This window comes from Sorghum bicolor, chromosome 6 (genome assembly GCF_000003195.3).
Source record: "Sorghum bicolor cultivar BTx623 chromosome 6, Sorghum_bicolor_NCBIv3, whole genome shotgun sequence".
Taxonomy (NCBI): Eukaryota; Viridiplantae; Streptophyta; class Magnoliopsida; order Poales; family Poaceae; genus Sorghum; species Sorghum bicolor.
In genome coordinates this window covers 47,577,634-47,602,820 of record NC_012875.2, presented here as the reverse complement: position 1 = coordinate 47,602,820, position 25,187 = coordinate 47,577,634, and the positions used below count along the sequence as shown (strand labels likewise).

The 25,187-nt window shown below is 45.9% G+C and overlaps 3 protein-coding genes across 3 annotated transcripts; 2 read left to right on the top strand and 1 right to left on the bottom strand.

Annotated features, from left to right (window-relative positions):
* LOC8057470 (probable ran guanine nucleotide release factor) lies at positions 293-3,479 on the top strand. Its single transcript, XM_002447916.2, has 7 exons — positions 293-582; positions 710-745; positions 857-994; positions 1,267-1,353; positions 1,896-1,943; positions 2,029-2,105; positions 2,927-3,479. Exons 1-7 carry the CDS (start codon positions 508-510, stop codon positions 3,072-3,074), a joined length of 609 nt encoding a protein of 202 aa, XP_002447961.1. The 5' UTR covers positions 293-507; the 3' UTR covers positions 3,075-3,479.
* On the bottom strand, positions 4,464-6,967 carry LOC110436299 (glyceraldehyde-3-phosphate dehydrogenase A, chloroplastic). The gene is made up of 4 exons (XM_021462990.1): positions 6,355-6,967; positions 6,073-6,186; positions 5,327-5,879; positions 4,464-5,200 (listed from the first exon to the last, which is right to left on the bottom strand). The coding sequence occupies exons 1-4, from the start codon at positions 6,397-6,399 to the stop codon at positions 4,698-4,700; spliced, it is 1,215 nt and encodes a 404-aa protein (XP_021318665.1). The 5' UTR covers positions 6,400-6,967; the 3' UTR covers positions 4,464-4,697.
* On the top strand, positions 9,051-10,868 carry LOC8057469 (tyrosine--tRNA ligase, chloroplastic/mitochondrial). The gene has a single exon (XM_002447915.2). It carries the CDS (start codon positions 9,122-9,124, stop codon positions 10,610-10,612), a length of 1,491 nt encoding a protein of 496 aa, XP_002447960.2. The 5' UTR covers positions 9,051-9,121; the 3' UTR covers positions 10,613-10,868.

Sequence of the window (25,187 nt, the reverse complement as noted above, 5' to 3'; positions counted from 1 at the left end):
GCGGAGCTGGTCGGCATCTCGGCGTCGATCCCGCGCGCGGCTCCCCGCACCTTCGCGCTGCTAACCGCCTGCCTCGTCTTCCCGCTCTCCTTCGCCGTGCTCGTGCACTTCCTCTTTCTTCGGCCACACCCCATCCTCGTAGCGCCCGTTTTCGTATACAAAAAAAAAAAAATCTGGGCCTCGGCCCGCCTACGTAACTCGGCCCACCTACGTAACTCGGCCCACACAGCTCGCTTGCCCGCCCCGCCGCCCGCCCTGCCGCAACCGGCGACCGCGGCGGAACGGAAGCACCTCGGCGTGCGTACCTTCCACGCGGGGCCGTTGCTGCGGCGCTGCGTCAGATCGACGCGCGGCGCTTCCGGCCCCCAACACTCTCGCCGCCTATATAACTCGCGCCCGAATCGGCGGCGGCGGCGGCCTCCTCTGTCCTCTCCGCGCACCTTCCACCACGCTCTGGAAGCTGTTTCCCCTTTCTCGAGAACGAGAGTCTAGGAAGCTGGTGCAGAGATGGCCGCGGAGAGCTGTGTCCCTCGGCCCCTGTTCGGCGGCGCCATCTCCACCACCTTCCCCGCCCGCTTCCAGGTACGAGGCTCCCCTCCGCCGCACCCCCGCAACCTCCTTGCCCTCCGAGGTCGAGCTTCCGTTTTGCCTCGTGCGTGTATCTGTGTGCTTACGCTTCGTTTGGACCCTCGTGTTTTGATTTGTGCAGGACGTGAGCGACATCCGGGAGGTCCCCGACCATCAGGTTCGTAAGATCCTCGCTTCCGAGTTCTTATCTACTTATACATGGATGTGTTCGGGTGTTGTTTAGAGAATCCGTTTGAATTTAGTCTGATGGGCTGGCTGTGCTGCGCAGGAGGTTCTCTTTGATCCATCCCGCGACGAGAGCCTCGTCTTCGAGCTACTTGACCTCAAGGGCGAGGTGGACGACGCCGGCAGCGCGCTCTGGTTCCTGCGCGACATCGCCAACGAGCAAGACGCCGGGGACAACTTGGTTGGTAACAATACTCAATAGTCCCTTGACTTGCCTATATAGTGTTTAATGACTGATCAGCTACCGCCTGCTGGAGGCTGTCTGCTACTCTAGTTGCAATGTAATTGTCCGTGCAATACAGCCAATGCTAACTCATTGGGCGAATTAGCAATCTGTTCCGAAACTATGTGTATGTGCGTACTGTGCCTTGGATGGCGGCAATGTTACCTGATTGTACTACATTGATGAACAAAAGAGACCTGTTGGTAAAATTTTGCCGGTTTGCTTGCTAGGTGGTGGAGCATTCTGGGACACTTGAGCTAGCTGCTTTGCGTCTTGGAGAAGCCCCTGTGGTGGCTGCAACAGCAGTTGGCCAGATGGTAAGCTCATTTGCTGTACAAATATGTTGTACCACCCGATCGTCAATGTATCTCCCACTGATTGGTGTTTTTCAGTGCTTTGAATAGGATCGTGGAAAGTTTCTGATCTTGTAGGAATGTAATGTTATATTGTTGTGATGCATAGAATAAACTAGTTTTCAGTAGCAACTTGACATCCTATTCTCTTAAAAAAAAGTTGACATCCTTGAGAACGGTAATTATGAATCTACATCAGTTAGTTTGCTCAAATATTCATATGGTACCTACATCTTCAGGAATTAGATATGATCTGGACATGTATAAGTACATCATTCTCATCTCTTGTATAAGTGGGAGAAAGAAACAATCTGTAGTCTTCATTTGGGAGAAGTGGTCATCCAGGAAACGCTGTGAGATTGTTTGAACTGTGTATGAATGATTATGTTAGCATTTCTAATTCAGTTCATTGATATGAATTGAAATGATCTAGTATTAGAATGGATAAGAAAGAGGTGTTCATAAAATGCATTGTAGGATCTCATGCCTTTTCATTATTTACATAGGCCGTCTCAAAAGGGAGGCAGGGCAGAGAAGCGCAGAACATTGTTCGAGTGAGTATAACCACCCTTCATGAGTAATGTTATGTGGTAATTTTAGTCACTCTTTAAACTTTGAATTCCTTGTTAACTTTTACAGCTTTACCTGGCAAACATACGCCTCAAGAGTGCAGCAACCGATGTACTTATCACCGCATATGAGCCGCTGCTGATAAAGTAAGCCCTCTCGATCACTATCACAGCACTTTACATTATTAGTTTGTATTTTATTCTTGAACAAATATTTCAACATTACATACTTTGTCAAGGTTGGGATTGTGTTCCAATTTTTCATCACACAACTACCATCCACTGGCATTTACTGGTCTGTATATGAAAAGATAAATCTATTATTTTTTGTTTCTTGCATGGTTTTAAATAGCTCGCTATAGTTGTCGCTATAGCCTGATATAGCTTTTTGAGGCCGAGTGTCGCTATTTGCGTTCATGCACAATTTTGCCGCTATAGTCTGATATAGCTCCGCTAATAACGGTTGATAAAACGCTAAGCACCTTAGCCTTAGCTCGCTATTTAAAACAACTTTCTTGCATAAATTAATGTTTGATGCATCTTGACATATTAAAATGAGGGTCAACGATGTTAAACATGGCAACCATTTAGTAACAGTAAATGACTAAATGTTGTGCTTGTTAAGCATGCCATTCTGTTGCAAGTCACTATCAGCTTTGCACTATGGAATACGGAATACCATTATCTTCAAATACATGAATTTCTTTCAACTTTGTACTCTCGGCATGCCAAATTCTAGTGTACTAGGATTTTGGAAGAACCAAAATACAAATTCAATAAGTATAATTTTAAGTATTGCAAGAAACATGATTGATAGAGGTCCAAAACATGAGTACATCCAACATATCTAAGTTCAAGACATCATCCTAGAATTACCAAGGCCTTGATATATTTAGTAAATTAAGAGATTGTTGTTTTACAGTGTTACTAGCAGCCGTAATTGATTTATGCTGTCTGATTCATTTCAGCCCCCTGAGTGAAAGTACTGCGGCAGTTGCAGCTGGTCCGGCAATACCTGCTGAACAAGCAGGATGCTTGCCAATGTCTGAGATCTTCAAACTTGCAGTGATGAATTTCAATGTGCATGATTGGAACCTTTTCAATGGTGGCCCTTGAACCGTTGAACCAGAGTGGATAGTATCTCCAAAATCCGATGGAGGACATACAAAAAACTATTACCTGTTTTCTAGATCTCAGAAGTAATGTTATCTAGCTTATGTAGTGTCTTCCAAACACTCCTATTGAACTTACCTCTAGACATTAGTTGGATTTGTCATGGTTAGATTGTAGTGGACTGTACCTAGATGGTCCATGACGTTTTGTCAGTAAAGCCAAGTCTGTTATTTCCTGTTAAACATAGGCCATTTAAATTTAGGAATCAGAGTTTAAGCTATCAAAATTCCAAATGCAACCATGGTTTCAGTTTTCTGAATTTTTTTTGTAAGGGAAAGATGCCGGCCTTACATTTCATTGTATGGCATGACAATTTTTGTCCTACGTGATACCATATACTCTTCCTCACTCACTGGCTTACTAGCACCAAGGATCCTGGATGACGAGCATGTGAACTATGGAGTCTAAGGAAGATAATGATGTAACAAAAGTTGGGAGTGACTCAGGATGTGGACCATCCCAGCCTGCAATTGGACTCAGCGACGCAAAATAGTAACTACCACTCTTGGTAATTTGATTAATACTTTAAATACTTTAATAGATGGTATACTTCCTCCTGTTCTAGTTGGCCAAACTTGTTTTAACTTGGTCCACCAATATGAACAAAGATTGATAAAGTATAATTGATTACTAAATTCATCATGGAAAGTAATTTCATACTGTATAACTTTTTCTATTCAGATAATTTAGTCAAAGTATGAGCGTTTCAATATTTGAAGCGACTTATATTTGGATTCATAGGGAGTCTCATACTAGAACTGCAACGTTTGAATTGAACGATCATGGCATTCCAATTGAGGTTCTGCAACCGTAACAATGTCAGCACTCAGCACCTTGAAAGAAGTTGGGGGTTCAAGTTATGACACTTGGTTGAGTTGCAATGAACAACAATTGAATGTTTGTATCCTGAATTACCCTGGGAAAAAAAGGGCGGATCCAATTTTGATACACATGAGAACCTGCGACCGATATATTACAAATCCACATTATACAACGTTGTGATTTCCTTTTGCCAGAAGTCGATTACAATCCGTTCCTCAGACAACGAAAAATCAGAGAAGGGAGGAAAAAAATGAAACAAAAAAAAGGGAAACTTTTTGGAGTTTGAGGCATCGATTTCTCATTACAAATTATTATCAGGGAAGAGCCTAAGGAGAGTTTTTGTAGTCGTCTGGGATTCAAAAAAAAAAAACCAAAAAACAGACCTAGTCGAAATGGGCAAATCTCAGAAATTTCTGACTGGGATTCACTAGTTTTTACCAGTCAAAATGTCCAGATTTAACTAAAATTTGGCTGAATTTTGGTCATAATTTGATCAAGAGGCACCAAGAGGAAACAAATGAATTATGGCTTGATAGGTATACATTCCTATATTGAATGAAGAACTTGTAGGTTTGTTTCAACTCTAAAGTTGACTAAAAATTCGAACTTAATCGAGATTTTTGGACGGTATAATGTTGTTTCGGACCTCACCGAAATGGGTGAATTTCACCGAAATTCGGTCATTTCGGGGCGAATCCCAGAGCCCTCTCGAGGGTGAGTTACAAAATATTACAATGCAACGCCTCACTTCCACTTGATGGCGCAAATGTCAGCGAGGTCGACAACCCTCTGCGAGTACCCCCACTCGTTGTCGTACCAGGAGATGACCTTGACCATGTCGTCTCCCATGACCATGGTGAGGGAGGCGTCGATGGTGGAGGAGACGTCGGAGCACCTGAAGTCGACGGACACGAGCGGCACGTCGCAGACCTCGAGGATGCCGCTGAGCTCGTTGGCGGCGGCGTCGCGGAACGCCTGGTTCACCTCCTCGGCGAGGGTCTTCTTGGACACCTGCACGACGAGGTCGACGACGGAGACGTTCGGGGTGGGCACCCGGAGCGCGATCCCGTTGAGCTTGCCCTTGAGGTTTGGGAGCACCAGCGAGACGGCCTTGGCGGCGCCCGTGGACGTGGGCACGATGTTGAGCGCGGCGGCGCGCGCGCGGCGCAGGTCGCGGTGGCTCGCGTCCAGCAGCCTCTGGTCGCCGGTGTACGAGTGGGTGGTGGTCATGGTGCCCTTGATGATGCCTGTGATGATTCATGCATGCGCCGTTATAGCTAGTTTGGTTCGATTTGCAATACCAAGGTCTAAGTCTAAGGAGTATCAAGTTTGACTAGTGAATGAAGAAGATAGATAGATAGATAGATACGCACCGAACTTTTGGTCGAGCACCTTGACGAACGGCGCGAGGCAGTTGGTGGTGCAGGAGGCGTTGCTGATGATGGGCTCGTCGGGGTCGTACTGGTCGGCATTGACGCCGACGACGTAGGTGGGGATGTCGCCCTTGCCGGGCGCCGTGATGAGCACCTTCTTGGCCCCGGCCTGGATGTGCTTCCCGGCGCCCTCGCGGTCGACGAAGACGCCCGTGCCCTCGATGACGAGGTCGATGCCCATCTCGCCCCACGGCAGGTTGCTGGGGTTGCGGTCCGACACGACCTTGATGACCTTGCCGTCGACGGAGATGGCGTTGTCGCCGACGGGCTTGACGTCGGCGTCGAAGATGCCCAGCGTGGAGTCGTACTTGAGCAGGTGCGACGCCTGCTTGACGCCTCCCGTGTCGTTGATGGCGATGACTTCCAGTGGTGAGGCGTCGCCGCGGCCGTGCCAGCACCGCAGGAAGTTGCGCCCGATCCGGCCGAACCCGTTGATCGCCACCTTCAGCTTCGCCTCCGTCGGCGCCCGCCTCGAGCCGCCGCTCGTGCCGACCTGAGTGATGTGATGCGCAGAAAGCAAGGCAGGCAGCGGCGGCAGCGCAGACATGTGAATCGGATTCCCCAAGCCGTGCTACTACTAGTACAAAGCTACTAACACATTCCTAGCTAGTAACGAGGTGCAGAGCACGATTGCATGGATGTTGATCGATCGGACGATCGGAGCAGCTAGCTAGCTAGGCACGTACCGCGTGGGTCCTGAAGGAGACGGCGGACATGAAGTCGTCGGAGGTGGCATTCCGGCGCATCGGCAGCGACGCGGAGCTCCTGAGCCCGGAGAACTCGGACAGGCCGGCGGCCCCCTGCTTGACACACATCACAAAAACCATCAGTGGTCACTCGCTTGTCCTTGCCCGGTCTCCTCTCCGGTGGAGCTAGCTAATTAAGCTAAGCTAAGATAGAGTGGCAAGCTAAGCAAAGCATCGTACACGTAGCATGGGCATGGCGGGAGATGGAGGCATGCGTAGTACCTGGAGTGGCACGGTGGTGGCGGAGAGCATGGACGACGACGCCATGGCCACGGACCAGGCAGCAAGAGAGGATCAAGACAAGATGACGATGCTAGCCAACAAGCGGGCGCGTATATACGAAGTGAGTTGGGGGCGGATTGGGGGGGTGCGCGGGGCCGCGAACGGAGATCGTGAGGTCGGGGTTCGTGGAGGGATCAGATTTCGGATAGCACGCCCGACGAATGGCTGTCGATGGCCGCTCTCCCTCCCCTCCTGCGCGACGCGATCATTGTGTGGCCCATTTCCCGTGCCCGACCCGCCCCTGTTACGACTTGTCGAGTTGTGCGTGCCCGTGGCTGGCTTCGCTTCAGTTTTCGTTCTTCGCCCCCCCCCCCACACTCGTTCCACGCCGGCTGTTTCCGTTGCGCGACCGGGCTTGTCGGTGCGGTGCTGGCGGTGCTCGCCGTTGCACGAGCACGACGTCGCCTTGGTTGGTTGGTCGGTCGATCGTGGTTGGGGGGTAGTTTGGGTCAGGTGCGCGCTCCCGCTCCCCGGCCTCCCAATTTTTGTGAGGCGGTCGTGTTCGTGAACGGGATGGCAGCAGGATTTCTGGGCTGTGGTCGTCGTCCACTCCTGGTCCGTCCCGGGGGTGAGCCTTTGGGGGTTTTGGCGCTGCAGCTCACACTGACCGCTAGTTTTCATGGGGAGAGGGTGCGGCAAAGCGTCGTTCTCCCGCCGCCTGCTCCGTGCCATTGTCGCACGGTTGGAACAGCTCGCGTGTTGTTGCCGAGCCTAGCCAGCTTGTATGCTCTCGCCTTGTCACCAGTGTACTGTAGCTACTGGTACATACCCCCAGCCAATTCTGGTTGCTGACTTGGGTATCCCCCATAGCCTTCTTAGCAATTCTTTCGTCTTGGGGGCATTAATTTTTCTGTCTACTATATATAACACTCGCCATCATCCTCCCAACGTATTCCCCTGCAGTTCGCATCACCACCTTCACATCCCGACAACACTCTCCCTGAAAACAAACAAAATTTCGTGTTTTCCATAAGCTCTATAAAATGGTAAGATTGCATGTGTTGATCACTGCATTTTTATTATTAGAAATCCACCGTCTGCAACTGATTCTTACCAATCTGTATCTATAAAAATATCATACATTAAACACCAAAGCTCAGTTGCTACACAACATTAAAAAAAAAACAGATGATACACAGATTTAGCTTCCTCGCGAAACATGCATTCTTTATTATCCAATTCCTTCCCTTAGCCAAGATAGTACGGCCCTGTTTGGTACAGAATTTGGAAGCGCTTCACGCGCAGCTTCGCAACTTTTGCCTACCAAACGGGTCGGAGAGCTCCGCTCCTCGCAGCTTCGCCCAAAAATCACGTTCTCTGCAGCTGGGACACGGGAGCTAAAAAAATGGCTTCCCCAGCTCCTTCATTCAGGCGTGTGGAGCCTCCTAAAAATGCCCCCAGCTTCGTGCGAGTAGGGGTGTAGAAGACACCGTCAGGGAGGATGACGTTGGGGCTCGGGGCAGGGGCCGGGAGCCGTCTTTTTTTAAGGTTTTTTTTTAAGATTCTCACAATTATATTTCTGGTAGTTTGATTTTAAAATCTGAACGTAGGACTTAGCCCTATCGTCACTGGCGCCAAGCTTGGCGCCACATCGCCAACAGTGCACATCTATGCACGTAATTTGTGGCCTTGGCGCCAACTGGATCTAGATTCTAAATTAAACTATCAGAGACATAATTGAGAGAATCTTTCAAAAGAATACCAAAAACAAAAAAGACAGGGCTTCCAAATTTAGATCCTTTGTTCTAAAGGGTGTCATAGAATATTTTCCCCCTATAGGATTTAGATCCTTCAAAATTCCTATATTTTTTCTCCATTCCAAAGGAGGCCTTACTAGAAAATGGATTCAGTTCTGAAAAAACAAGTATTTTGGCATTTTGGTTATTTTGGTTTAGTTTCGGTCCTCGCTGAACTAACAGAACATTCTTTTAGCAAAGACTAAGACAACAAAAAAAAAAGGTGTTTCTAAAATAAATTTGGCAACAATTCCTCTTCTTTTAGATAATAGTAACAGGTAAGAAAGCATTATATAGCAATATAAAAGCATCTCCAGTGTATCTAAAACACTCTCCCAATGCACGATTTTCACAAGGATAGAAAGAAAATAATCTCCAACAACTTCTAATCTTTTAGCATTTGGAAAAAAAACCATCCGTTCCGCGTAAAGTTATGCGAACTGGAAACCATGTGTATCCCCTCACGGTGATCTAAATGCGCTTACGGTGTGGACAATCTAAAGTTGTAAGGACATGAAAAGAATAAAGAGTAGTAAAAGATTCTTGGTGCAAATATACAAGAGATAAACAATTTATAAAAGTGGTTAAAATAATTTAGAAATAGTATAAGATTCCTGATATAAATTGTATTCTTATTTTATGAGTGGATTTATAGAAACTGTTGGCGATGATCTTATTTATTCCTTCTAATATCTTTTTAGGAGTTGGAAAACAAAATTGGGTACTCTTGGAGAAACATAAATACACACCAGTTCAAAACATGGCATATCACACATAAATCAAATATATATTCTTACAAAATTTAAATAAGCGAGTACAATAATTTAATTTTTGGTTAATCGAGAGTAGGAACTGAAAGAATTCAAGTTAATTATTATGTTAAATTGGTAATTGTTATGCCCAGCCCTAGCATAGGTAGGGCCCTATCACCAGCGCAAGGCCGAAATCCTTCCTCGTCCTCCTTCCCCACGATGGCCGCCGCCGCCGCCATGGCCGCGGCCGCCTCCTCGCGGTCCTTCCTGCGCCCGCACCGTTGCCTCCTCCTCCCCCACACCCACCCGCTTCGCCGCCGCCTCTCCACCAACGCCACTGCCTCCGCTCCCACCTCCACCGCTGCGTCGGCCGGCGTCGTGGACGTGCTCATGAAGCGAGGGCTCGTCGAGGCCACCACCTCGGAGGCGCTCGCCGCAGCGCGGCCCGGGGAGCTCAAGGTTTACTGCGGCTTCGACCCCACCGCCGAGAGCCTGCATCTCGGCAACCTCCTCGGCCTGGTCGCGCTCTCCTGGTTCCGCCGATGCGGCCACACCGCCGTCGCGCTCATCGGTGGCGCCACGGGCCGCGTCGGCGACCCCTCGGGGAAGAGTTCCGAGCGCCCCGAGCTGGACATCGCTGCCGTCGAAGCCAACTCCGACGCCATTAAGTCCCTTGTCGCCCAGATCCTCGGCCGCGTTCCCGAGCCTGCCCACCATTCCCACAGCGGTCAAAAAGAGCAGCCTTCGGCCATTTCAGCGGATTCATCACAGAGAATGGGTTCTTTCGTGATCCTGGACAACTACGACTGGTGGAAGGAAATCACGCTGCTGGATTTCCTGAGAGAGGTGGGCCGTTTTGCACGCGTGGGTTCAATGATTGCCAAGGAGAGCGTCAAGAAGCGTCTCGCGTCAGAGGACGGCATGAGCTACACCGAGTTCACCTACCAGCTGCTGCAGGGCTACGACTTCCTCTATATGTTCAAGAATATGGGTGTCAATGTGCAGATTGGGGGCAGCGATCAGTGGGGGAACATCACAGCGGGAACTGAGTTGATCAGAAAGATCTTGCAGGTTGAGGGGGCGCACGGACTCACGTTCCCGCTCCTGCTGAAGAGTGACGGGACTAAGTTTGGGAAGACAGAGGATGGGGCAATTTGGCTCTCTTCGAAGATGCTTTCTCCTTACAAGTTCTACCAGTACTTCTTTGCTGTGCCAGACATCGATGTCATCAGGTTTATGAAGATCCTGACGTTCCTGAGCTTGGATGAGATTGAAGAGCTAGAAGACTCGATGAAGAAGCCTGGCTATGTGCCAAACACTGTTCAGAAGAGGCTTGCAGAAGAGGTTACACGATTTGTTCATGGCGAGGAGGGACTGGAGGAGGCATTGAAGGCAACCGAGGCCTTGAGACCTGGCGCTCAAACACAATTGGATGCACAAACAATTGAGGGGATAGCAGATGATGTGCCTTCATGCTCTTTAGCTTACGATCAAGTGTTCAAGTCTCCACTTGTTGATTTGGCTGTTTCCACAGGTTTGCTCACTAGTAAGTCGGCGGTCAAGCGGCTTATTAAGCAAGGTGGTCTGTACCTGAATAACGTTAGGATTGATAGTGAGGATAAGCTGGTTGAGGATGGTGATATAGTTGATGGGAAGGTGCTCTTGTTGTCTGCTGGAAAGAAGAACAAGATGGTTGTGAGGATATCTTGACTACTCTTATTTGTTCTTTATATCTAATTTTAGACATTGAGAAGAAAAGTAACAGTGTTGAGTCTACGAGCATACCGATTGTTATATTGGAGAGGTTGAACATACATTCTTTTTGCTCTGCTCATCTTGTTCATGAGAACTTTTTGTGTGCTATCTATCGGCTTTGAGAATGGCATCTGTTTTCTGATATCATGTTATAGTATCAATCCTTTAGAGGATTCTTTGACCATCATCAATATCATATCAGATTACATCACTCTGTTGTTGGCAAGTTGGATAATTTTTTTTTCTGTAACTTGTATGCTATTGTTCCATTCCCGGAGTCTCTAGCCATTTACCATGTGTTTGGATCAGGGGATGGTTGGGGATGGGACGATCCCCGAACTGGGGCTGTTTGGTTGGGAGTCAGAGGGGACGGGGTCTTCCTCTCATCTCACTAGAGGAATATTCCTAAGATGTGGGATGAGCCTGTCCCTACGATTCGAGCGGACTGACTCATTCCCCTTCTTTCCGTGCGTGCGTGCAGGTGAGGAGGAGCAAGAGTGCTTGCTCCGAGCGCAGGTGTTCAGACAAGCTTTGGGTTCAGCACTGACACGCGTAGGCAATACGAGCTCCGGCTTTGGCACTGGCACTGGCATGCACAAGCGTGAGATGACCTCCGGTCTCGGTGAGTGGCCCAGTGTCAAGGGAACAAGGTGCAAGACTGCGAGCCGAGCCACAAGCGGGTGAGCTCCATCTGCCTGAACCGCGACCCGCGAGTGGGTTGGTGAGCTCTGGCTGAGCTGCTGTGCGGGTGGGGGAGCGGCGCTAGTGAGGGGTGCCGGTGAGGAGGAAGGAAGAGGAGGGTGTGCTCCTGTGAGTGGGAAGGAAGAGGAGGGTGTGCGTCAGCAAGGGTCCTAGGGCGAGCTCCGGTGGGTGAGAGGAAGCGTCGTGTGGCTTGAACGAGCTCTTGGTGCAAGGAAGAAGGAAAGGGGAGGCTGACATGGACCTCACATGTCAGATGCATTGTCCCACCTTGATCCCTGAACCAAACACGGAACAAGGATGGTCTCGTCTCCCTAAACCAAACATGAAACTAGATCATCCCGTCTTAAATATCAGGAACAAAATCATCCCATCCCACTATGTCCCAAATCAAGCATATGGTTAATCAGTTTTGGGAAGAGGCTAATGGTTGGTTTGTTATTGGTGCACAGAAGGTTGCTTACTGTTTCCGTGCTTGCTGATCGACATAATTTATAATTTCTTTATACAGGTGATTGTTAAGTGCTTTGCCATGTCATGATACTAATTTCCCATTGCAAGTACAAAGTATGCATATTGCCAAAACATTGATCATGAAGAAATACGAAATGTTTTGCTTAGGTTTTGATTTAATACTGGTTCATGTTAAATTGTGGTCAAACTTAACTGTTGTTAGTATACTATAGTAGCATTGTCCATTTTTTTTTTCAAATTAGATAAACTGTAGATATACAATTGACATGCTAATGTTCATATATAAGTAGTTCAGATGGGATTTCCTTTTTGATCTCATAACTCAGTCAGAAAGTTGCATGCCAATATCATATTTCAGAACTTCACTGATCATTAGCGTTTGACGACTTTATTTTTCTCTTTCCTTATGTAATCAATAAATCATATAAATGATTGAACAGATTATATTCAGTTTTTTAACCACATTGATTCAGTATTACTAAATGTACATATAGTTCCATGTTTGCATTTGGTTTAGTGGCATCCTTTTTCTGCCAGGTTATTTGACATAATCTTTTTATATGCCAGGTTCGATGTGTACTTAAACCACAAATCAGTACAGTGAGCACCTTCTATCATTCCATTGCATATATAACTTGTGTATGTTTCGGTGAATGGTAGTCACCCTTTGTTTGTGCTGAGTACAGGTGCTGAAACTGGATGAGATGGGCTAACCCTTTCCCTGAATCTAGCTAACCTGCTGCGATTGCCTTCTAACCTTGCTTTGCTGATTTTTTTAATCTGACATTTCGTTTGCAATTTCTGCTCATTCAAGACTGTTGTGTCTCCTTTGCAGGTTGTCAAGTATTCTGGGCAGGTGCCCTGTAATGAACACTGGATGTGTCTGGGTTTGTAAATTCGTTACACCAGTAATGAAATTCGGCTCTGGCCAATGTGGGAAAAAAATATATATTGCAACAATTATTTAAATTGATCGTTCTGGTGAGTTTTGGTGTGCTATGATAAAAACAAAGTTTTGTTGTGCTCTTGGCCCTTTTGTCAGGATGGAACTGTGTGTCTGTGCATTTAGGTGAGATTTGCTAAGTTGCAAGTATGTCAACTTGAGTAGGGTAATTTCAATTAAAAGTATCTTAGAACTGGTAGGAAATTTTATGGCTGAAGGACATTGTACGATTACCTAGACTCTTCGGCATAATCTTAGTTACAACTCGGTAACCTGTGAACCAATTGGTAAAGATAAAACATGTGCTTATTTAAGGGCCATGGTATTTTCTTCTATTGTTTTTCATGATCAATTGCTGGGCTATAGATTAAGGACTTGTTTGGTTCGTGGCGGTAAATTTTACTGTTCGTCACATTGAATGTTTGGACACATGCATGAAGTACTAAATCTAGACTATTTATGATACTAAAAACATGGCTAGAGAGTAATTTGCGAGACGAATCTTTTGAGTCTAATTAGTCCATGATTAAACATTAATTGTCAAATAAAACGAAAATGTTACAGTACATGTTAAACTTTAACAACCCTAACCATACACCCCTTAAGTTCCTTAGCGTATAGCGTCTAATTTAGGCCTCGTTCGTTTCGCAGGGAACAGGTCTCTGGAAAACTTCTTCCGGCCGGAATTGCAAGACAAATTTATACTACCTTTTATTAGCTGGAATGATTCCCAGCCTGATTCACCTCTAACCGAACGCACCCTTAGGGGGATACCGGCATCTTCCTCAGCCTAATCACTCGTGTAGCCTCCTTCAACTTAACACATTTTTAGATGTTGCCAATATTTGCCATGACCCATGATGCCGCCATCTACTTTTAAAGTCGCGGGGCAAATGGAATCTGTACTTTGCGCACATAAATTTCATCCGGTCCATTGTAGCCCAAGATCACAATCACATAGCCCACTTGCTTGCGTGCCGCTCATTCTCCTCGGCCCACACACACACCTGCTCGCCGTCTCTCCGTCCGTACACCAGCACCAGCGCCGCAAATACTAGACGTATATACAAGATCCAAACAACCATAAGAGACAAGCAACCTGCAAGAGCCATATACGGTTGAAACGCGCCGTTGAAGTGCTCGGAGTCACGTTGTACTAGTACATATCTACGGGCTACAGCTTTGGCATCACCAGCATGTGATCTCGGAATTTTTAAGCACGGGAATCTTTCTGGAACTGAGCCGCCAGCAGAGCTTTACGAACCCGCGCGAATTCGAACGAGTCTTGGCGCCACGTCCGACGACAGAGACCACATTCCTTCACCGGACTCCCGAGTGCCGCCCCGCCGTGCGTGTGAACCGGGCAACCCGCGGTGAACAAGAGGTTGCGGCGGGAGCGCGGTCGCTGCACTGGCCCTGCTGTCATGCACGCATAGCATGCAGACTCGCAGACTTGTTGCAGAGCTGAGAGCGCATGGATTCATGCCCGCCTGCCGGCTGCCGCTGCAATGCCACATGCCAGCCGAGTGGACTTGGACGCACGCCATCGCGGCAACGCCATGCGCGGCTGCCGCGGGAGCCGGAGCGCGGCCGCGCGGTACGGCGCCCCCACGTGACTGCGCGCAGGGCTGGCTGGAGGAGAGGAGCAAAGCAACGGCCGGCCCCGCCCCCGGCGCATGTGAGGGCCTGCCAGTACGGGGCTTTTGCCGGCAGCTGACACCGTCGGGCTCCATCTCGCTCCGATCGGACGGACCCGACGCACCCCGGCCGCTCCCGCTCCTGGATGCTCCTCCTCCCCGTGGACTACATGGTCACGTCAATGACCGGTCGCTGTAAAAGCCCCGTTGCCATGGCGCCCCCAGTGGCAGCTATCATGACTCGAGCAAGCGTGAGTGCATGCCCGGCCAGCGGCCAGGGCCACGCATCACGCGTGTATGCAGCGACGGATGCTCAGCCTCAGCTCAACTCTTTGCTTGCCACTCGCTCATTTTATCGATACCAACCTATCATGAACTCCAATAGAAGCACAAAATTATGATTCCTTGTACTGATTCGAGGGTTCTCCATTTTTGTGATCCGGTTTTTTTTTCCCATGTACTCAAACAGTACCCTTGAATTTAGTCCCTCAATTCCTTTTCACCGTACATTGACAAATGAGACTCACTCCTCTCTTCATTTTCTCTTGTGCTGATGCGACCAACTGAGCTACCAAAGACTTGCCAAATCCCGCCCGTCTTGCTGAGGGCGCGAGTTGCCACATCTCGACGCGATGACACCGCATCGCCGAGAGGAGCCGAGGACCCAACTGTGAACTAGAAAGGCTAGGTCTCTCGCCGTCAAGAGGAATTGGGGACCTAGTAACCTAGTTAGGGGCAGACGGTCATCACCGTGCCAAACACGTAACAATGTGTCTCATCGAGCCGCATCAAGGGAGGACCCTCCTCAGTGGAGAACCAAGCCACACTAGAGGAGGGGAGGTTGCCACTAATGGAGCTGGAAAACCGAGAGATCTTCACGGGCATTGGCGCGGCATCGAATGTGGACAGCAGGGCGCGACTAGCTCTGAGAGCCGAGAACTTGTTGGAGCTCGTTTTTTTTTACTTAAGCCACCAAATTTAATTTTTAGGGCTTAGATAGAGAGTTGCTCTTAAGGGCACGTACTCTATGATGCCTACACCGTACATTGTACTTGGGCTAGTACGTGCGTGTCATTGACAAGTCCTCTATAATCTATCCCATCGCTTTACAACGTGCGTGCATGCGACGGTAGAAGGATCGAAATAATATTTTTCTCGCACAACAAATCGCTGAAACAAACAGGCGAAGAGAGCCCTGTTGCCGGCACTAAGACTATCTCCAACAATCGTCACCCAAAATACAACACCCATTTGTCCTTTGGGTAGCGCTACAGGTAAAAGGTTCTATACCTATTTTTAGTCTTCTCCAACAACAAGACCTAAAAGACAACACTCTCTGCAAATGGGTCTCGAGGAGAGAGGATACCCAAATTTGGGTTATGCCTCTCCTGATACCCAAAATAGGTCTTCTGTATGGGTACTCTGTTGGAGGCTATATGTATTGTGTTGGAGACCCATTTTAGGTTTGGGTTCCCAAATGGGTCTTCTTGTTGGAGATAGCCTAAATGTGTACCAAATATGCACATGTCCGGAGCAGCGGAATTAACTCTGTCCTGTGTGCGTTCAGAAACGGGAGTTGGTATAAAAGCACGCATCAAATCACCTCGTACCTCCCATGGCCGTTGGCAATTGGCATGGCACCACCAGCTATACAGTAGGCTATAGCAGACCCATATCAGCGTGGAGAGCGTAGCAAACTAGCAGTGGCGGCATGCATGGGCGCATGGCCGGGCCCCGTTTTGGACCCCGAGTGGTAGGAAGGAGTACAGGAGTTCACATCTCGATCAACCTCGACTCCACAACAGTTTTCACTTTGCTGGGTAGCAAGTCCCTTTTTTTTTTTTTTGCCAGAGTAGCAAGCGTCGCTACATCAACAACAGTGGATTCGAGCGGCTACGCGGAGAGTAGGGTTGCCAGTTGCCACGCTGTGGCCAGGACCAGGACCAAGACTGTCCGTAGCTAATGGAACAGTGCGCGCTTGCTTGAGCAGTCGAGCTACTCCTCCCTAGATTCCAGTCCCTAGACAGCTGCACTCCCATCCCATCAGCCGTTGCCAATCCGCCGGGAGGCCGCCGTGGCCATGGGCCGACGGCCATCAGCACTACTCTAGCAAAACAGGACGGTAGCCGACGGCCATCAGCACTAGCAAAACGGTAACCGATCAGTAAAATCAATCACGTCGCCTCGTCTCATCGGGATCGAGTCCCACTGTTGGACGCGACGTGTCCTGGGCTGGGATCGCACATCTGCGGCCGCGGCGGTACTACTTTACTGGTGCTACGGTAGGTCAGTCAATAGCTGGGCATTGTTTAGGCCTTGTTAAGTTCACTCTAAAAATCAATTTTTTTTTTCAAAATTCTTTGTTACATCAAATCTTAAAGCATTAAACATAGATGAAAAAAACCAATTGCACAGTTTGTCTGCAAATCGAGAGATGAATCTTTTAAGCCTAATTACTCTATAATTGAGCAATGTTTATCAAATAAACATAAAAGTGCTACAATATCAAAATGCAAAAACTTTTTAGATCTAAACAACTAAACAAGGTAGTTCACTCTATTTTTTTTTTAAATTCGACATCACATCGAATCTTACAGCACATATATGGAGCATTAAATATAAACAAAACAAAAATTAATTACATAGTTTACCTGTAAATCGCGAGATGTATCTTTTAAGCTTAGTTAGTATATGATTGAAGAATAATTACCGAATAAAAACAAAAATATTATAGTACCTAAAACAAAAAAAATTTCGGAAGAGTCTTTCACGGCGGTAGCTCTCCGTGTTTTTTCTTGCTCGAACTGCCAGTGGGACTGTGCGATTCGAGCGAGGAATTTCGCCGTGGTTTTTCCTCGAACTGCCTCGGTGGCCACGTTGTTATCGCGTCACGCAATACTCCACGCCGGCCGTTGTTCTTGAGATTCACGCCTGGCGTCCCTCCTGCCGGTTTTCAAGTTTGGGCCCGTGCCCCGTTGCCATGAACATGGAGATGGAGGGAGAGGAGGAGAGCGAGAGCGAGGTGCTACAGCTCCGCACGACTGCGTTTTTTTGGGGGCGCTAGTAGTAGTGCGCCGGCGGGCTTCGGAAACGGAAAAGAAATCGCGCTCGTGAGCGGCAGGCAACGGCGAGCCTGTTCCCCGTTCTCGACATCCTGTTCCCCCGAAGCGCCGAGCGTTGGGGGCGTCAGCAGCATGCGAGACATCACACACATGACAAAGCGCCGCCTGCTTAGAAAATTTGCTAAGGCCTTGTTTGGGTCCGAAAAGATTTCGAATTTCGGTACCGTAGCACTTTCGTTTGTTTGTGACAAATATTATCCAATTATAGACTAACTAGGATCAAAAGATTCGTCTCGCGATTTCCAGCTCAACTGTGTAATTAGTTTTTGCTTTCGTCTATATTTAATGCTTCATGCATGTGTCATAAGATTCGATGTGACGGGGAATCTTGAAAACTTTTTGCTTTTTGGAGTGAACTAAACAAGGCCTAAACCAAAGATTCGACAACAAAAAAATTACCAAAAGCTGGACAACAATATTTGCTATTTATTTGCCAAGCTAAATGTCAAGCAATGGTAAATTTTAGCAACAAATCAAATAGCGGCCAAAAAAAGAGAGAGAGAGAAAACTTACTGTAGCTATCAACCTCAACTCAGGTTCAATTCACTACGGATGTGAGGGCGTATGTAGATGTACGAATCGGAGGTACTCCGTACAGCGACAGACGCATGTACTGGTACAAATCAAGAAAGATTTACTCAATCCAAACTTAAAACTATATCTTTTTTTAATCGGAGAGAGTACTAGCTAGGATTCATATCCACAATTTGCTGGTACATCATCTATTTTAAATTATAAGGCTTTTCTTTTATACGTATATAAATTTGCTACACGCTTAGATCAAATACTCTATGTTATGTATATAGATATAATATCTAGAAAAATCAAACTATCTTATAGTTTGAAATAGAGAGAGTACATGTAGCTCAATTTATTTGTCTTGGATTATCCGTAGACGCTATTATATAGGTTTATACAATATTTAAAAATAGTTAATATAGCATTAGCTACTACTATGTCATATTTAGTCGTATTAGGGCACTCACAATGCAGACTCTATCATGGAGTCTAAAGTTATTTATTACCTCGAACAATGTGGACTTGGAGTCTAAATAAGACTTGAAGTCTTATTTCTTGTACCTCTTTCTTCAATAAATACGGTGCCACATCAGCAAAATACCATAAATAATATGTAATTAATTGTCTTGGACTCTGTGATAGAGTCTTGCATTGGGAGTGCCCTTAGAGTATAGCTCGATTGATCTGCTTCCTAGGTGTGGCAGCGGCCGGTCGCGTGTTCGATTTCTGGCAAGGACAAACCACATGTCCATTTTTCTCCTGAGGGAACAGTGTGTGTGGGCAGACATGCTGTGTAATTAGTTTTTTGTTTGTGCCGTAATATTTGATGTGACGGGAAATTTTGAAAGGTTTTTGGGGTGAACTAGGCCTTGTGTAGTTCCATTTTTTTTGGAAATAGGCGCTGTAGCATTTTTGTTTGTATGTGACAAATATTGTTCAATTATAAACTAATTAGTCTCAAAAGATTCGTCTTGCAAATTACAGGTAAACTATGTAATTAGTTTTTGTTTTCGTCTATATTTAATGCTACATGTATATGTTTAGAGATTCGATATGACAGAGAATCTTGAAAAAATTTTAGGTTTTGGAGAGGAACTAAACTAGGCGTGAAACAAGCACGTATAAATGAAATCTTTTCACCTCCTTCACCTATACTCTGAAGCAGTAGACCTCCATGAAAGCGTAGCAACATGGGAAATTATATTAGCAACAACCAACAATACATTATACATGGTATTGTAGTTTACTAGTTTTATCTGAGAAGGATAACCAAATATTAATATAATGCACGGCATTCGGTTCGAATTTGTCTCATTTTATGTTAGACGAGATTAACGCACCAATCACACTATAACAAGCACAAGACGCGCGCGGCAAAGACATTTTCATCCCTCTACGGTTTCGCTCGGCAGGCGTGGCCGGCGGTGGTCCACGGATCAGCGTCTGCAGCACCATGCTGCACACGATGGTCCCCGGCCCAGTGACCGGCACAGGTTAGCCCGGAATAGGGCCACAGCAAAGCGCGCATCGGGCGAGTTGCAGTTCCATCCGCCTATGGCCTATCCCTCAGTGGCCAAACGAATCCTTTCCGGAAATCCTCGTCTTCCCTACAACATGTGCCGCCGGCATCCACACGCGCTGTCAATTCATCTTACCTCTTCAATATGTCCACGTGACACCGCACGCTGCTACCATACCATCTATGGTGCGGCTCAGAGAGCATCAGCAAGCTGCTCGTAATGACAAACATAATTCGAGCATTGATTCCTGTCCAAGCACAAGCAGTAGAATACTACTGTGCTACGATCTCCGCCGTTCTGAAGTTGTTCGACGCGCACACTAACCTGTTTCACCACTCTAGGGCGGTGAGAAAGCGAGAACCTGAATCCGGGCTGAATCCTCGCGCCGCATGCGGCCGTGCCGGTGTCCAGTCCAGCTGATGAGAAACGGGGGCGGGCGATCACAGCTATTTGGCGCGTACCGAGTTATGGAACGGCCCGGCGGGGCCGGGCCACCGCCGCACCGCCAAGGAGTCCCGTGACACGGGCAGGCACACGGCACAAGCGAGGGCGCAAAATCGCGGCCGTCGGGGCGTGTCCCGGTCTGACCGATCCGGCGCACGCCCTTGATTCCCTCCCTCTCCGCCGTAGCTACCGGCTCGCGCTCCGCTTCGTGCTCCTAGGATTCTTTGACCGAAGTAGGACAGAAAAATCTCCCCAACCACCGGCCACCGCCACCGCGGGGGCAACTTGATATTTCGTGCCTAATCTTCGTCCGCGTCCACTAATCCCAGCTCCTTTTCACTCGGCGTTCCGCAATGATACAAAAAAATTGCACTTGACTTGCGCGATTGGATTAGATTAGATCTGACAGCCACCGCGTGATGACGGTTTGAAATGTTAGGATTTTTTTTTTTTCACGCTGCATGCTGCCTCACATGCCGTGCAGCTACGCCTGTTTTTACCTTGGTTATTCTATCCAGCTCTGAATCTCAATCTTTGCTAGCGGTACGTGCTACTAGTTGACTGAAGTTTTATTTTTGCATCCGGCTCGTGCTTTGTTATTATAAGGAAAACCCAGAGATGCAGATAATTAGTGAGTATGCACTGTATTTTTATGTGAGTGCATTGTTTACCCTATTGGTCCCTGAAATAACCTTGAATCGAAACAAACAAGAGTGATTATTAACGCGTGACTGACAACAGGTGACAGCACCACCCATCGTAACATCAGGCATCCTCTTCCCTACAGTCGGCAAAGCGTCCATCGAAAAGAAAAAAAATGTGAAGGCATTCTCCGGCGCGTTGCTTGCCACTTGCCAGACCTTGTCGTTTATTACGCATTTGGCAACTTTGCGGCGCCAGGAAACGCCTATTGCCACATTCGCAACTCTTGTAACGACGTGTGCAACATATCACTCTAAGGGTCTATTTGCAACTTTGAAATTTCATAGGAGTTTTACAAAAACCAGTTTAATTTCACAGAAAATGATGCAGGAACAGGGGAAAAAAAAATCATGTGTTCCAAACAGGTCCTAATCAAGCCTTGGTTGATAATTGTACTTTGTCCAGGTTAAACTGTATCATCTCTTAAGTCTTGTTAACTGAGTCCATATGCTCTTTACGGTTAGAGTAACTTCAAGAGTTTGGCTAAAATTCATAGCCAAATTCTATTGTTTAGCCATTTTGTAAAATAGAAAACTTTTTTAAAAAGAAAAGGTTCACAATAGTCTTACTATTTTATAAAATCAGATAGTTAGTGTCAGTGGTTGACTATATATGCCAACTAAAATCAAGTAATAGTCAATTTTCTATTTTACAAACATATAACACATCTGTTGGAGCCTACTTTTTTGCTATGCAAATTCTAAAATAACCTCCACAACAAGATTAGTCAAGTTGTTGGTTGTAAGCTATTACTCCCTCCGTCCCCGAAAGCTTCAACTCCTAGAATCTGTGTCATTCAAACTTTTCTAACTTTGACCAACTTTATAGAAAAGAGTATCAATATCTATGACATAAAATAAGTATCTTACGAAAATATATTCTATAATAAATTTAATGGTATTGATTTGGTACTATAAATCTTAGTATTTTTTTCTATAAATTTAGTCAAAGTTGTAAAAGTTTGACTTAGGACAACTCTAGAAATTGCAGCTTTCAGGGACGGAGGGAGTATGTTATCTCATCAACTCTGGTTAATTCCGATCAAGTTTTGCTGTAACTACTCAATTAAATGTCATCTCCTCGGGTTAGCCATCGGCATTATTTTCATTGGGGGAGCGTACCAGACTAATCCACTCCACGGTTGTTGCACCTCTCATTAAGCTAGAGCAAAGCTAACAGTTTGAAGTTGATTCTTGGCACTCATGTCTGTAAAGTTCGAATGGTCCAAGAGTGGTTTGAATTGGCGCTCTAAAAATTTAACTCACATCATAACTTAGCCTATGCAAATGCAATTTGTCTTTTTTATATTAATTTTGCTAGTTTGAGTTGCATCTTAACTTTTGTTGCGAATAAATATATGAACATACTGTGGATGTACCAAATTTTATTTTTTAATGACCAGAGCATATTTTTAGTATAAGTTACATGTTTACACATAAGACTGAGATTGCACTACACATTCGGGAAACAATGGGAGCTATCAATCTTCGGTCCAATGGTGCAACAATCTTCCTTGTTGGCTTTCGGTGGTGCTAGATTTATGCTCACCCAACATTGCTATATAGTGTTCCATTACCTAGGCTTCATTTGCTTGTACTCCGCAACCTCATTGCTTTGACACCACAAACGCCTCATGGCTTAGCCTAGCCTATATCCTAGTAACATATTTCTAAAATTCATGGGGCACAAAAATACTGATATTCAGAAGCTTAATATGCAACCACTTTGTTGGCGGTGCATTTGAAGGCTGGTTGAAACTTTCCTCTATTTAAGATACCACATGCATTATAATTTATTTAGACACATGAAATTGACGTAGATTTTAGGGAATGCTAGAAGTCTCAAGATCTTCTTGGGTGTCAAAGTTAGTTACGAGAGGTATACTGTCAGACATGAAAAATGGGTTGGGTTAGTAATCAGGGGTGATGGTGGCTCAAGGGTGGGGTGGTGCCAAACATCTAGTTGGTGCTAGTTTGGGATGGAGGATAGTGTCGTGAGATTAACTTGGCAAGGGCAGAGCAACTTTTAACAAGCTATCATATTTCTGAAAAAAACACACTAGGGCAAGTGCGTATTATTGTGCGGACTCAGTCATGATTGGACTATTTGTGTGGCCATGCCAAACTAATGAAGAAGAAACATGGAGAGGTAACCGTGAAAGATCAGTTTTTTCAATGTACACTATACCACTTTTTAAATTATAGTTTATTTTTAGCTTCGTGCTAAGTCAAATTTCTCCTACTTTAGGCAAATCTATAGAACAATACATTTACATCTACAACATCAAATTAGTTTTCTTAAATTCTATGTGAAGTATATCTTCATATTGCATTCATTTGAACTTAGACGATAGTTAAAATAAATCTAACTTGGGTCAAACTTAAAGTGAATTGTAACATGGAAGAGAGAGTATAAAATTGCACTTACGATACATTGAACATAAGGGCACTCCCAATGGAGAATTAATGATAGTTTCTATCCCTATTAAATAACTTGCTAGCTAAGCAAAATGTTGATGTGGCATCATAATTAATGAGGAAAGAGATGAAAACCAAAGGAAACCGTTTCTTCTATAGGAAACCATGTCGACTCTTGAACCGATGCACCAAGAAATGGTGATTTCAGCGTTGGGAAGAAACTAGTCGTTTCTATCAAGTTGGGGACGTGATTGCTCGCCGGTCGTAGCTGAGCGCGCTCGCCCGACGCCACTGCGCATACTGGCTCTGCTCGCCACGCGGTTGCTCTGCTAGCCGCTACACGGTGCTCGCCGATGGCCACCGCACTTGCCCACGATGCTGTTGTGCGCTTGCTCTACTGGCCACGCGCTCGACTGTGTTGCCGCTGCGTGCGCTCGCCGATGGCCACTGCGTCCATGGTGCTGCACGCGCTCTGCTCTGTGTTCGGGTGGAAGTGGAGCGAACGAAAGCTTTCAGAAGGGGAGGGGATAGAGAGAGGCATCAGAGGTTGCTTGTACTAGCGTAGGTTGTGTGGACTAGAAGGCTCGATGAGGTGATTGAATATGTGGACGAGAGCACTTATAGTGGCTTCTGGATTTTTAAGTTGAATTTTTTATTTTAACCGCTTTAGCCAGTACATATTCCACTCGTACTAGCACTGCTATTCTGCATATATCCATCTATTTTGGGTTTTTTCTTGAACAGTACGGTTGTTAATGGAGTAATATTTATTACACAAAGACTCCTCCATTGGAAGAATAGTTTCTATAGATAATTATTTGCTGACTTAGTTCTCTTGGATATTGTGCATAGTTTCAACCATAGGGACTGCCCTAAGAGACAGTCTTATAATATACCGTATTATTCATGGCAACAAAGTTTAATTTTAAAACTATAAATATAAATCTAATGCACAATTTTTTAGTCTAATTAGCCTAGTTGTTAGTTGAAGAGAATAAAGTTTGAATTTTACGGTGCATCCCGCTTATATTTTAAGGCCTTGTTTAGTTCCCAAAAACTACAAAAAATTTTAAGATTCTCCGTCACATCAAATCTTACAACACATGCATGAAGTATTAAATATGGATAAAAATAAAAACTAATTACACAGTTTATCTGTAAATCGCGAGAAAAATCTTTTGACCCTAGTTAGTATATGATTGGACAATATTTGACACAAACAAACGAAAGTGCTACAGTACCCGAGGCCAAAAATTTTTGCAAACTGAACAAGGCCTAAAGTTTGGTGGAGTGTAATTGTACTGTATGAATACGATTGTTTGTTATCCATGGTACAATTTCTCTTCATCATGGGCCTTGTTTAGTTTCGAAAAGTGAAAAGTTTTCGGTACTGTAGCACTTTCGTTTGTTTGTGACAAATATTATCCAATTATGGATTAACTAGGATCAAAAGATTCGTCTCGTGATTTACAGCTAAACTGTGTAATTAGTTTTTGTTTTCGTCTATATTTAGTGTTCTATGCATGTGCCAGAATATTTGATTTGACGGAGAATCTTAAAAACTTTTTGGTTTTCAGGGTGAACTAAACAAGGCCATGGTAAAAAAGAAGCTGTTCCGTTGCAAAACCTAAAAAAGGCTGCTCCATTGCAAAACCTGTACTACTACTACTACGAAAATCCGTTGCACCCGCTCTTGAAGCCGATGCCCACGCTTGTGGGACCCGCCTGCTCTGCCTCTCCCGAGGCGTGGTCCCACGCTCTGCGGGCCGTAACAGAAGTGGGTAACTTTTCGGTGGGTGCGGGTCGAGACGCAGACTGCTGCGCTGTTTCGGTTTTTGTTTTTTACCCTCCTGCCTGTGTGTAACAAAAGCCACCGCCCAGGGGAAAAGGTAAAATCGATTGCATCCTTAGCCTTGTTTAGTTTACTTGAAAACCAAAAAATTTTCAAGATTTCTCGTCACGTCGAATCTTGTGACACGTTTATAAAATATTAAATATAAACAAAATAAAAAACTAATCTATGATTAGATAATATTTATCATAAAATAAACAA

What these genes read in the sequence shown, in the direction of transcription:
- LOC8057470 (XM_002447916.2), top strand. Translation starts at nt 508, where the DNA reads ATGGCCGCGGAGAGCTGTGTCCCTCGGCCCCTGTTCGGCGGCGCCATC. An exon ending in CCTTCCCCGCCCGCTTCCAG is followed by an intron (nt 583 to 709) that starts GTACGAGGCTCC and finishes TGATTTGTGCAG; the next exon opens with GACGTGAGCGACATCCGGGA. An exon ending in GGGAGGTCCCCGACCATCAG is followed by an intron (nt 746 to 856) that starts GTTCGTAAGATC and finishes TGTGCTGCGCAG; the next exon opens with GAGGTTCTCTTTGATCCATC.
- LOC110436299 (XM_021462990.1), bottom strand. Translation starts at nt 6,399, where the DNA reads ATGGCGTCGTCGTCCATGCTCTCCGCCACCACCGTGCCACTCCAG. An exon ending in TCTCCTTCAGGACCCACGCG is followed by an intron (nt 5,880 to 6,072) that starts GTACGTGCCTAG and finishes CACATCACTCAG; the next exon opens with GTCGGCACGAGCGGCGGCTC. An exon ending in GGTGCTCGACCAAAAGTTCG is followed by an intron (nt 5,201 to 5,326) that starts GTGCGTATCTAT and finishes GAATCATCACAG; the next exon opens with GCATCATCAAGGGCACCATG.
- LOC8057469 (XM_002447915.2), top strand. Translation starts at nt 9,122, where the DNA reads ATGGCCGCCGCCGCCGCCATGGCCGCGGCCGCCTCCTCGCGGTCCTTC.